Raw genomic sequence first — 13,239 nt, forward strand, 5'->3', positions numbered from 1 at the left:
TCCTTTGACATGATTGAATTGATCCCCTCACAGTCAATTCAGTATTTTCAGCTGGTTTTGGAATCAATTACATCGGGATCGAAGGGACTGACCAGGCTCTGATCCACATTGGCTGATGTGATGACTGAGAATTTGGAAACTGACCAGGAAGGCCCTGCCCTGATGTCTTTTGGCAGATTGATTACGATACAAAAATGCCCAATAGGGGCTGGTCCCGTGGCCGAGTGGTTAAGTTCGCTCGCTCCGCTGCAGGCGGCCCAGTGTTTCGTTGGTTCGAATCCTGGGTGCAGACATGGCACTGCTCATCAGACCACGCTGAGGCAGCGTGCCACATGCCACAACTAGAAGGACCCACAACGAAGAATATACAACTATGTACTGGGGGGCTTTGGGGAGAAAAAGGAAAAAAATAAAATCTTTAAAAAAAAATGCCCAATAAAAATGCCCAATTGCCCACGCTCCTTGTGTCCATACACTTGGCAATGTGACTTTGCATCTCCCTCATCAAGAGGTGGAGTCTTTTCCCCATTCCTTGTATCTGGGCTGGCCTGATGTCTTGCTTTGGCCAACAGAATGTGGTGGAAACATCAGTGTGTCCATTCTGAGTCTAAAAGCCTTAAGAGACTTCAGTCATCAGGCTCCCGTTCTTGGAACCTTTCTCCACCACCAAGGGGCCCAACCCCAGGCTAGCCTGCTGTGTGATGAGAGACACACAGCCCAGTCACTCCTGTCACTCTAGCCAATAACCAGTGTCGACACAAAATAACCAATAACCATTCTATAGATAAGAGAGATAGGGTGACCTATACTCAAGCCAAGCTGAGGGTTATAACCCAGGAAGGCAGTCTCCACAAAGGAAGAAAGCGTGCTAGAGGAGAATGGTTTCAGGACAGTTTTATACCTTTCTAGAACAAAGAACATACATTAAACATACCCAGGATACATATTTATCAAAGTTTCAAAGAAATATTTGATTTCAAATTAGCAGGTCAACATGACCCTGATGTCCAGGAAAGGGAACTTCTCCTCAGGAGTGGTATCACAGGTGTTGCCAATACTGGCATGTAGGAGAGGAAATCTGTGTCCTTATCTTCAAACAGTGCATTCTTTTTATTTTGAGATAATGTTTAACGCATTCTTTACTTTAACAGTTAAAGCAGACGTCCAATGTATGTTTGATAGGCCATAAATCAGGCATCTTTAGTGCAAGCTGCATCAGTTTTGAGCCAGAAAAGCTACCCCACATACCTCAACATGTGAGAATCTCTTGTCACCCATCAACCAGCAGACCTGTGGGTGGGGCCATCCTAGATGGGCTGACCTCCAGCTCTCCTGCCAGCTGCGTGCGCACACATGCACAAGCCCAGCCAGGATTAGCTGAGCTGGCCTCGACCAGTAGACCCTCCTGGTGAACCTGTTGACTTGTGAGCAATCATAAATAGTTGTTGTTTTAAGCTACTTGGTTTTGAGGGGGTCCATAATACAGCTCCATTTTGATACAGTCATCAAATGCGGCCGGAGCCTTTTAACAGCCAAGGAGAGGAGAGGGCAGCCTTCAGTCCAGGGCGGGGGTTGGTAAACCATAGCCAGGGCGCCTCCTGCCCATGTCTGCAAATAAACCTTTACTGGAACACAGCCACTTCCATTCATCGTAGCTTTCATGCTGCAATGGCAAAGTTAAGTAGCTGCAAGAAACACCACCTGGTGGGCAAAGCCTAAAATATTTACTGTCTGTCGTTCTAAGAAAAAAATTGTTGACTCCTGGTCTAGGGTATAACAGACAATAACAACGACCACCGCGACAATAATAATAATAATGCTAGCCTATCTAACAAATCTAGGATAAAGATCTGACTTAGGAGTCAAGCGATCAGGATTGCGGTTGTAAGAACTTTGGCAGGTTCTGGCCTGTCTCTGGGCTCCAGTTTCCTCATCTGGCATTGAAGGAACACGAGCAAGAAACTCTCCAGTCACTTCCATAGTTGCTTTAATCCTCCATTTGCTCAGACCAAATGAATTGAGGCAGGGTTCAGGAATATGCATTCCCCCAGCACCCCCCTCACCCCAGCCCTCCGATGAATGAGATGCAAATAAAAGCCTAAGAACCATTGATCTGCACCGTTTGGTTCCCGAGGGCCTGTCCATGGCAAAGACAGGCAGAAGTGCAAGTGTTTCCAAGGGTCATCATGAGAGATTGCAAGGCCTATTTTTGCAAGATGTTAAGAACGTCAGACTCAAGCTGCCAGCTGGAATGTCCCTGAACACATAAGTCTATCAAGGAATCAATTATAATATCAATCAAAGGGAAGTAGGAGGAAAGTGTGGAGTGGGACATCAAAAGCTGGAATATTAGGGAGGGGTAGGGATGTGTCGAAATACATGGTGGGCATGATGATGATGATGATGATGATGATGATTTGATGATGGTGTTGGCTATGGCGGCATCTTCCACCCACGAGCTAAGTGCTCTTTTAATGACCTTCTTTTGTCTGCCATGGTGTCCCATGATTTCACTCTTGCATTATTTTAATCTTCAAGTACACAACACTTGGCTTTCCAGATATGTCATGAGCTCCTCAAAGGTCAGGCCTTGGGATACGCTTTCTGTGTAGTGTGTGGCTGAGAGCTCAAGCTCTGAAGTCAGCCTTGGCTTAAAATCCCAGTGCAGCGACATGCTGAGCTCTGTGACCTTGGGCGGGGAGTACACCTCTCTGATTTTCTGTTTTCTCATCTGCAGAGAGGAAATAATAATACACCTATACAATCAGGCTGCTGAGAGAATTGAATGAGACAATGCCGACAGAGCTGTCAGTGGCAACCATTATTACTGTGTACACCATAGGGAAGGGTCTAATAATTATTAAACAAATGAGCAGAGAGACATCTAGAATCCATAGCGCCATTTTCATTGCCCTAAAGCAGTGGTTCTCAGCATGCGGGGTGGGGAGCTGGGTATGATTTTTCCCCCAGGGGACATTTGGCAGTGTCTGGAGATATTTTTGGTTGTCACAACTGGGGGCATCTAGTGGGTAAAGGCCATGGATATACTGCCAAACACCCTACAATACAGGACAGTCTTTCACAACAAAGAATTATTCATCCCGAGATGTCAATAGCGCCAAGGTTGAGAAATCCTGCCCTAAAGTCAAAAGCTTCTTTCTCTCTGCCTGAAAATTTCCAGTTGCAAAGCGCTAAGTAGCGAAAAAGAAAAAGTTGGGCTTAGAATTCTTTGGAATAGACAGGAGGCGACAAGACGTCAAGGTTTTAGAAAGCTAGAGTGTTCTTTGGAGGGTTGATTAGATCCTGTTACACTGTGCCATGATGAGTTTATGCCTCGGGTCAGAGACGGCAGGGGTGTCTCTGGGAAACAGCTCCTGAGTCTTGGGGAAAACGTGTCCCCTGAGCCCTGGCTGAGACGTTGTTACACACGCTTGGGGAGGGCTGCAGACAGATTTTATCAGGCTTTACAAACTATTTGACATTAGGGCGTCTGGCTTGGTAAGGAATGGAATGACTCAGTCCCAGCTGATTTGCCACTTTGCTCTGAAGCACCGAGTCTGCTCTGTGTTATTGTTATATGCCATGTAGTGTTGCAGGCTCCAGGCTCCACGTCCCTCCAAGAGGACAAAGGAACAGCTCAACAGCTCCCGACGCGTTAGCTCGTTGAGTCCTTTCACCTTGGCTTAGATCAATGAGCTGGCAAGGCAGACAAGCAGGGGTGACGCTGTACTTACACGTGAGCCACAGGCAGTGAGGACGAAATGATGCAGCTGTGCACGGGGGTGAATGGGCGAAGGATGACTCCAGCACCCATCTTCTTGGTCTTATCATCATCGTATGTGCTGGAGGAAAGGCGGAAAGGAGCAGAGTGAGCATGAGCAGCAGTTTAAAACACATTTTTCTCTCGCCAGGGGTTCATTGACAGATATAATTGGGCACCTACTATGTGCCAGGCAATAATTCTGGCTCGTGAGATGAAGGTTCTAGAGGCAGCCAGTGAATAGAGCTCTCATGGAACGTATACTCTACCAGAGGAGCAAAGAGAATAAACAAGATAAATAGGTAGATTGTGTAACACACTTGTGCACTAGACTAGGGGTCGGATATGTTTTCTTAAAGGGCCAGACAAATGTTTATGGCTTTATGGGACATGTGGTCTATGTCAAAACTACTTAGTAGCATGAAAGCAGCCATTGAGGACATGTAAACAATATGTAAATAGCAGTGTTCCAATAAAATTTTATTTATAAAACCAGCCTGGGGACTGGATTTGGCCAGCACGCCCCACCCACCAACTCTGTACTAGATAGTGAAACATGCCGCCGGGAGAAAAAAGCAGAGAAGGGGGTTCTGAAGGGCTGGGAGTTGCAATTTTAAATAGGGTGATTAAAGAAGTCATCACTGAAAAGGTGACGTTTGATAAAAATCTGCAGAGTGTAAAGGATTCAAATACCTGAGGATGGAGCATTCTGGATTAGAGTGAACAACATGTGCAAATGTCCTGAGGTGGGATTGTGTTTTGGAGACAGCAAGGAGGCAAGTGTGGCATGAGCAATAGGGAGAAGAAGGTGGAAAGAGAACAAGGGCCTTGCAGGCCATTGCACGGACTTTGGCCTTTTGTCTGAATGAGAGTAAAGGACTTTGAACTCAGAGGAGATATTATCTGACTTGTATCTGAAAGGGGTCCCTCTGGCTGTTGTTTTGAGAATAGCCTATGGCGGGGGTGGAGGGCAAGGGCAGAGGCAAGGAGGTCAATTAGGAATATTGCAATAATCTCAGCTTGGGAGGGGAAGGTGGCTTCCAGGGTCCTAGCCATGGGATGGTAAGAAGGGAAGATGGTGGGGTGGCCACAGCTAAGAAACTGCCTGGAGTCAGCGGCTTCTGTTTTCAATCCTTTCCTTGAGGAGGCTTCCCTCAGCTGTAGAGACCGCTTGGAAGTGGGCATGAACGTGTCCCCAGAGAGCAGCCACAACCAGTCATACCTTAGCAGCCACCAGGCAGGCCTCTGTGCAAAACCAGAGGCCCATCCCCTGCCCCATAGAGAACATAGAGACTTCCTTTGATGACAGACACCGTCTGGGTAAAGGGGAGGAGGGGATGTTCAGAGAGGAGGAGAAATAGCCCGAACAGGCAGTTCTTCTTTGAAACCACTGCATATTTACCCCCAAAAGACTGTTTCAAAGTGGAAAAGATGAAGTTACATTTAATACCATATTTAAAGTTTTTTTCTCCATCGACATAGAGCTAGCCTTTTCAGTTATAGAAAATAGTTTCCTTTTTTTTTTTTCGGCATGCCTGAGTCATAGGGTATATATTTTTTGCCCGTGACCAAATCTAGCCCAGAGGCATGTTATAATTAGCCTACTGTATGTATATAATCGAATCAGTTGTCTATATTTTTTAAATTGGGAGGTTTCATGTAAAAACAGAAAAGCTTTGGATTTTGAAAACTTGGAAGCTCTGGCCACTCAGGGTCTGGGACTCTGGCTGGCAGGAGTCAGGTGGGGCCCATGATGGACATCACTGCCTGCTTTGAATGAGGTGCACGCTATTCGGGTTGCCCGAGTCTCAAGAACCCCAGACTCCTCACTCCCAGCCCGCCTCACTAATTCACACTCCCTGTGTGTTCCTTTAAGACCTTTTAGTTTCTGAGCCCCAGTCTAAGCACTTTCATTGATTGCATCATCGACAGTTTCCGTGATTCATTCATTTCTACCCATATTTATCGAACATCTCTGTGCTGGGAGCAGTGGGTGCAGCAACGAATGAGACGGACCCAGCCCCTCCCGTCTGAAGCTTAACGTCTAGGAGGAGAGATGGGCTTAACCAGACACACAGGCATATAAGGCTGAGTGGGAGAGTGGATGGGGCCTGGACAGCCCAAAACAGGGAATTTGGCTGAAATGGAGCCAGGGAATACTTCCTGGGGGACGTTGTGGCAATTTAGAAACATGTGCCCCAAGTTCTTTGACACTCTTCCAGTGCAGAGGTGGCTCTATGGCCCCTTCTCTGGGAATCTTGGCTTTGTGAGCGGCTGAGCTAATAGAATGTGAAGGAAGTGGTGTGATGTCAACTTCTGGCTTTGGGAACTGGCAGCTTTTCCTTCCCGTGTCTTGGGATGCTGACTCTTAGCACCCAGCTGCTGCCATGCTGGGAGGAAGCTGGCAGCCTGTGAAGATGCTCATAGCTGCTGGGCTTCAGCCCTCCCCGAGCTCATGGCTGACCAGCCAGCTCCAAGTCGCCGCCCTTGTGAATGAGCCATCTTGGAAATGGACCCTTTGAGCTGTCTCAGCTGGTGATGTGTGGGGCAGAGACAATCCCTCCCCACTGAGCCCTACTCAAATTGTAGATGTGTGAGCGAAATAAATGTTTGCTGTCTTGAGTTAATGAGTTTTGGAATGGTTGTTCACAGCAACAGTAACTGGAACAAAAGTAAATATTGAGCTGGAATCCGAAGGTTGAATGGGAATAAAGTAGGTCCTTGGAGAGGGGAAGGCTCTGTGGTGGAGGGCAGAGTGTCATGGGTGGGAAAGCAGAGTGCGGCTAGGGCAGAGGGAGCGAGAGGAGGCCATGAGCTGGGGCTGGACAGACGAGCCAAGGGCTAGCTCATCCTGGCCTTGTGGCCTTGCTCAGACTTTCGTCTTAGCCTATGAAGAATGGCAGCCATTGACGGTTTTAAGCTGGGAGCAATTGATGCTGTGAAAAGGTTGGTGGCGTAGTGTGGGGAATGAGATGGATGGGGGCAGAGGAGGCAAAGTGGGGGCACACCTTAGGGATTCATCTTCCTCCTGGGAATTAGTGGACAATCCTGAGGTCACAGCATCAACTGAAAAACAGGACTGGAGTCTAGGTCTCCTGATTCCCATGTCCATAGGCTCTTTATTCAGCCCTAGAGTTGAGGAAGCCATAAGCAAACAGACTGGTGTGCCCAGTCTTCCTGGTTCGGCCGCGTTCCCCAGTGGTTTAGAATCCGTAGAAATTAACCCAGTTTTTACACTCCTTAATCTCTGGTTTTATGTCTTCTCTCAACTGCAATAATAAGACAAATTCTGCCAGTTGTTTTTTCCACCTTTTTCAGCTGAATTTGCAGCTGAAAAATGAGGTCATTGAGCACAGTGGGAAAGACTGCTCGCAGGCAGAAATCTTTGGGGAATTGCTTGATTTTATTTTTTTCCCTGCATAGTTTGCCAGACTTAAAACTTTTGTCTAAAAGAACTTATCTTATGGTCTTAGATCCAGAAGGGAAAAAAATAATCCCTTTAGCTTTTAGAATGCACAAGATCAAATACTTTGTTAAAAAAGTAATTGTAAACAAGCACTTGTATTTTCAATGCTTCTGTGATTGGAATTATATTTATAGAAGCATAGTTCTTAGACGTGAGACGCTTTCTAGCCCGCCTGGAAATTAAGATTTTTTTTAGCCATAAATCTGAGGATTATAGGTAATTGAGGCCCGCAGAGATCAAATTCAAATCATGCTTTATTGCATAATAATAGTAGCAATTACTGAGCATGTCTCATATGCCAGTCTCTGTGCTAAGCATTATTTCATTTAATCCTCATAGCAAACTTGGGAATTTGATACCACTCATGTGAATGAAGCAAAACGAGGCTCAGAGAGGTACAGTGACTTGCCTAAATTTAGATAGCTGTATGGGGGGTTCAGGACTTGAATGCAAGTCCTGTGCTTTTGATCACTCTGTACTGGTGTGGACAGTCTCCTAATTATTTTATAACCCCTGCCTCCCGCCTACATTTGATGGCTATGTGGCAGTAATGGCCTCCAGTTTTATTTTAATAACCAGCCTTGTACAGCTCATAGAATCCACCAGATAAGACGTAACCAGACCAACGTCTATGAGAGGAGCGATCTCATGCATATTTAAACTTATTAAACTTTAAATAAACCATGTCTTGCACGCTGAAACATGGATGGGAGAGGGGAGAATTGTGCTCTGTGACCACGGATTAAAAACCCCATCCGAACAAGGGAAATTTTACAACCGAACTATTTAAACGGTCATAGGAGGATCTTTAACAGGCATGCCCGCCCTCCCCAGTGCCTGTTCCTTTGCTTGTTAATCTGAGCAGAGCTCCTGCAAAAAAGAGCCGCCAGTTCATTCCTTCTCTTTATTCCAGGGAAAGGCTGCCAGCTGGCTAGTGTCAGTAGGAGTACCAGACTCTGTGAGCGCCACCAGGCTCAGGGAAGGCGGAATTTGCGCTGGGCTCTTGGGACCCTCATAGAAAGGGTAAGAACCCCTCTGCTCCTTGAGTGGCCTTCTCTGTGTCACACGCCCCTTCAGTGTCCCATGAGGACACTTCAGTGGTGGCCCAATGAGTGGTTGGATGGAGGTTGCTCAGGTCATGACTTGACTGCTTTTTTTTTTTCATTCTGAAAATAATGCTTCTTACTTTTGGCAAAATACACACCCCCTTTTTCAGCCTTGTCCCTAACCAGAAATGCTGGATGCAAGAATTTCTGGTGGGCTGATACTGATGTGTCTTTTAACCGTGCCTCTTTTTTGCCACCCAATGAACTCCCATTCAGCGTTAATGATCTTGCTCCAAAGTCACACCTCTGGGGATTCTTTCCTAATTCCTTTTCACCACCTACACTTAAGGGGATGGGAGTTGTGAAATAATAAGAAAAATATATATTCTTCTCTGTTCCTGGCTCCTGACACAGAGCTCCTAAATCCCATAGAATTTCCTGGGTGATAGGAGCATCTTTTGTTCTCATTAGGCGACTCTGGGTGGGCTCCTGGACAGCTGCAGAATGGGGGCTGGTCACCAGAAAGACCAAGCCATGATTTAGAAGCTTGTAACTTTCAGCCCCACCCCCATCCTTCGGGAAGGGAGAGGGGCTGGAGATTGAGTTAATGATCGATCATGTCTACGTGATGAAACCTCCATAAAGATCCCAACAGTATGGGGTTCAGGGACCTGCTGGGTTGGTGAACACATCCACAGAACAGGGAGGTGGCACTCCCCAGTTCCATGGGGACAGATGTTCCTGTGCCTGGGACCTTCCAGACCCCGCTCTATGTACCTCTGCATCTGGCTGTTCATTTGTATCCTTTACTATATGATAAACTGACAACATAAGTCAGTGTTCCTCTGAGTTCTGTGAGCCATTCTAGAAAATTACCAAACCCAAGGAAGGGGTCATGGGAACCCTGATTTGTAGCTAGCCGGTCAGAAGTACAGGTGGCCCCCTGGGACTTGTGATTGGCATCTGATGTGGGAGCAGTCTTGGGAGACTGAGCCCTTAACCTGTGGGATCTGATGCTACCTCCTGGTAGAAAGTGTCAGATCTGCATTGGATGGTAGGACACCCAGCTGGTGTCACAGAGAATTGCTTGGTGTCGGAAAAAACTCCCACACATCTGGGGTCAGATAGCTTCTCTTCCTCACCCCCAAACTTGCTTTGAAACTGGCCAAGATAAAGTTCCAAGACCGTAATGATGTTTATGGGGCCACTGATATTTTACTGAAGATCTTGTGGGGAACAGAGAAATGGGTTTACATCTCACGCTATGAGGCAAAACTTCACAAACATTTCCGTTAGACCTCTCTGTTCTCTCCCAGCAATGGTTGCCTTTTCTCTCTTCTCTCCTCCAAACGTCCCTTTGACACACACTCTCGGCCCGTCTTCTGCTTGACTCCATCCTCTCTCTTAGGTGAAGTACTTTTTCTCTCCCCCTGTGTTTGCACATTCATTTGAATACTCCCTGCTCACCAAAAAAGGCTCCTCCTCGGGGTGCCCTCTCCTTAGAAGTCATGAAGTGGGGATTGTAAGTCATTAAAAAAAACAATAAGAGTGGCAGAGAGCTGACAACAATGTGGGAATCTCTAGACCCAAACTCAAGAGAGACTGGAACCGGAGAGGTAAGGGTGTTGCTTTGGTCGTAAGGACATGTGCCAACTTAGAAAAGGTTAATTTTCCTCCTAATAGCTTTACAGGCAAGGGAGTGGGACAGAAACCACAGCCCAGGGTTTGCACTTAAGAGGACTCAAAGAGGAGACCCTTCCTGTAACAAGATGGGATTTCCAAAGGCCACACTTTCAGGGGAGAGTAACTGGAAACATACCAGCCCCCTCACGGTCTTGCACTCTGGGTTCCCATCTGTCGCCTTGAACTTTAAGGAGATCCCCGACCATTAGTGTCCAGCCCCATCACCCCGACCCCAGGGCTTCAAAGACCAGAATCCTCTTTTTCATTAAAATGAAATTCACACAATATAAAATTAACTGTTTTAAAGGATGCAATTCAATGGCATTGGAATTAATGGTGGCACAACCGTTACCTTCATCTAGTTCCAAAATATTTTTATCCCCCTGAAGGAGACCCCGTACCCATTAAGCATCACTCCCCGGTTGACCCTCCCTCAGGCCCTGGTAACCACCAATCTGCTTTTTGCCTAGGATGAACCTCAAAAATATTATGGTAAGTGAAAGAAGACAGACACAAAAAGGTCACATATTGTATAACTGCATTGATGAGATCCTTGTTTTTAGGAAGCACATATTCCTATTTCTTTAAATTAACATGTGAAGAACAGAATGTGAAAAATGGTGCAGAGGAAAGGAAGCAACTGCTGTGGGTTGCATTTTCTCTTTAGTGGCACCCTGGCAGTTGGGGTCCTGAAGCTAACTTGGCTCTTGACCTTGGCTTCACATTGGAATCATCTAGGCGAGCTTTGAAAAATACCATGTCCACATAACACGCCCAGAGAGTCAGATGTAATTGGTCTTGGAAGTTTCTTGGGCAATGGTGTTTCACAAACAGCCCAGGTGAGTCTAATGTGTTGCCAGGGCTGAGACCACTGCTCTGCCAGGACAATGGCCATTTCCACCATATCTTTCCTCTCTACCTGCTTCAGCGCCTCCTTTCCACCCCTGGTTTGTGCCTCATTCAGTCTGCAGAAGCTAAGTACCCCAGGATTTTGTCCATGCAAAGTGGCACAGTCCATGCATTTGGTGTCATTGAGTTTGGGACTCAGGGATGCTTCCTAACTGATGACCTTAGTCACAAGGGGGATTATGTGAGCGTCTCTAAGCCTCTGTTCCTAACCTCTAAAATGGGGCTAATTATAGGGCCTATCTCACAGGGATGCTTGGAAATTTAGATGAAGAGATGTGCACATAGCACATAGTAGACACTCATTATAAATTATTGTTGTGGTCATTATTAGTGTTATTGTTAAATGAACGGACATTTAATACTGGACCAGTCTGTTGATGGTCCTGTCCTAACTAGAGGAAAGACCTTTACAAAAAGAGGGGGGCTACTTTATTCAACAAACCAACAAATATTTTTTGTCCACTTGCTTTCGGTGGACCCCGAGCTAGGATCTGGGGTTTCAGGTGTTGGTCTAGAACAAGAGATATTGATGTGGAATAAAGTAAACTAGCAAACAAACACATTATGGGGACCCAGAGTCCAAATGGGTTCTGGAGGTGGTTGGGCTGAAATCCAGGAAACCAGGAGAGGGTGGCATTTAAGCTGGGCTTTGGATAAGTAGAACTGTAGTTGGAAGAGGATGTGGGGAAGAGTATTTAAGGCCTAAGGAACCGCATAGGAAAAGGCCTAGAGGTAGAGACAAGCTGGGGAAGGAGAGGGCAAGAGGCACATTTGGGGACCAGCAAGATTTCTCGTGTAGCTTTTGGCATCGGATATGAGGACAGACATACAGTAGAAGATAGTCCCCTGAGCGCCAGAAGGTGAGGGTGGAGAGGTGGGTTGGACCAGACTAAAAGAAGTCATTAGACACCAGTCTAAGGATGGGCCCCCACTCTTTGATAGCTGCCATCCCCCAACCCAACCAGGCAGCGTTCACTCTCGCTGGTCCTTCCCAAGACAGTTAGGGCCACAGCAACTGTGTCTACTTACGTCAAAAGAATGTCCCCGTACTGGACTTCCGAGATCTTTTTGGCTGGTGTGAATTTATGCTTTTCTTCCTCTTGCAGTTTCTGAAGTTGTTGTTGCTTCTTTTTCATTGCACTCTCCTCCCTCAGCATGGTAAAATAGCTCCTGCCTATCTTCACAGAGTGAATCAAGAAGCTGGAGGGAGAGAGAGAGAGAGAGAGAGAGATGGGTTGAATATTAAGACAATGCTCTACTGTCTTGGGACTGATAATCACTGAAGGGCAATTTCATGCTTTCAGGGCAGGAACCTTTCTGCCCTTAGAATTCCAGAGATCTGAGCTTCAATTCTGGATCAACTTCCTTTTTTTTTTTTTTTTTTTTGAGGAAGATTAGCCCTGAGCTAACATCTGCTGCCAATCCTCCTCTTTTTGCTGAGGAAGACTGGCCCTGAGCTAACATCTGTGCCCATCTTCCTCTACTTTATATGTGGGACGTTGCCTCAGCATGGCTTGATGAGCGGTGCCATGTCCGCACCTGGGATCCGAACCAGCAAACCCTGGGCTGCTGAAGCGGAACGTGCGCACTTAACCGCTGCACCACCGGGCCAGCCCCATGGATCGACTTCTTATCAAAGACCATGAACAAATTATTTAACGTCTCTAGGTCTTAGTCATTCATCACTCCAACACTTAACAAATATTTATTGATTACCTACTGTGTGCCAGGTGTTCTGCTAGGTGCTATGAAACGAACATAACAATTCACACTCCACAGGATTAGGTACCTTCATGCAGGAAAGGGGGTCGGCAGGCTGCCTGGCTCACCCGTGATGTCAATAGCAGATCAGCACTGTATGGCCTGGGCTCCTGGCGAAGGCTGCCTTCTAGTGGATTCACCTAATTGCTCACATATGCTTCACATGGCTGCAGAAGTTGAGTAAATCATGTGTAGGTACTTGCTGTGTCAAGTAACGTATGTTGGGACTTTATTATTATTCTTTTCTTGCTGACTCAACCACTGTTTCCTAATCAGATATCTTGATACGGGCTTGATGCGAAGACATTGTGTGCTTGATGGTCTACACACCTCCCTCCCCTTTGCCCATTGTCACCTTGGGGCTGGAGAAGGAGTGATGCCAGAGGTGTGTACATATCTGTCTGTCCACCTGTCTGGCCATCTGGGACGTTGTCAGGCACTGTATTTGATATCGACCCTGATATCAGTTTCCCCACATTAAACCCAGCATATATGGGGTTAAAACCAAAACACTCATTCCCTGCTTACTCTCTGGCTTCCTGGCTCCAGAATCCACTATCCTCCATGGAGACAGACACCGTCAAGGACAAGCACCTGGACTATCTCCTCCCGCA

The 13,239-nt window shown here is 46.6% G+C and overlaps 1 protein-coding gene across 4 annotated transcripts in view; it reads right to left on the bottom strand.

The window, feature by feature from the left end:
* CCDC60 (coiled-coil domain containing 60) overlaps positions 1-13,239 on the bottom strand; it is a 157,917-nt gene that overhangs the window by 39,707 nt on the left and 104,971 nt on the right. For all 4 annotated transcript variants that reach the window (XM_070627121.1, XM_070627122.1, XM_070627124.1 and 1 more), the window contains exons 3-4: positions 11,894-12,064; positions 3,735-3,842 (exon numbers count right to left, since the gene is read on the bottom strand). In XM_070627121.1, coding sequence (XP_070483222.1) covers positions 3,735-3,842; positions 11,894-12,064 — 279 coding nt within the window. The remainder of the gene's footprint in view (positions 1-3,734; positions 3,843-11,893; positions 12,065-13,239) is intronic.

Source organism: Equus przewalskii, chromosome 7, assembly GCF_037783145.1.
Source record: "Equus przewalskii isolate Varuska chromosome 7, EquPr2, whole genome shotgun sequence".
In the NCBI taxonomy this organism is placed as follows: Eukaryota; Metazoa; Chordata; class Mammalia; order Perissodactyla; family Equidae; genus Equus; species Equus przewalskii.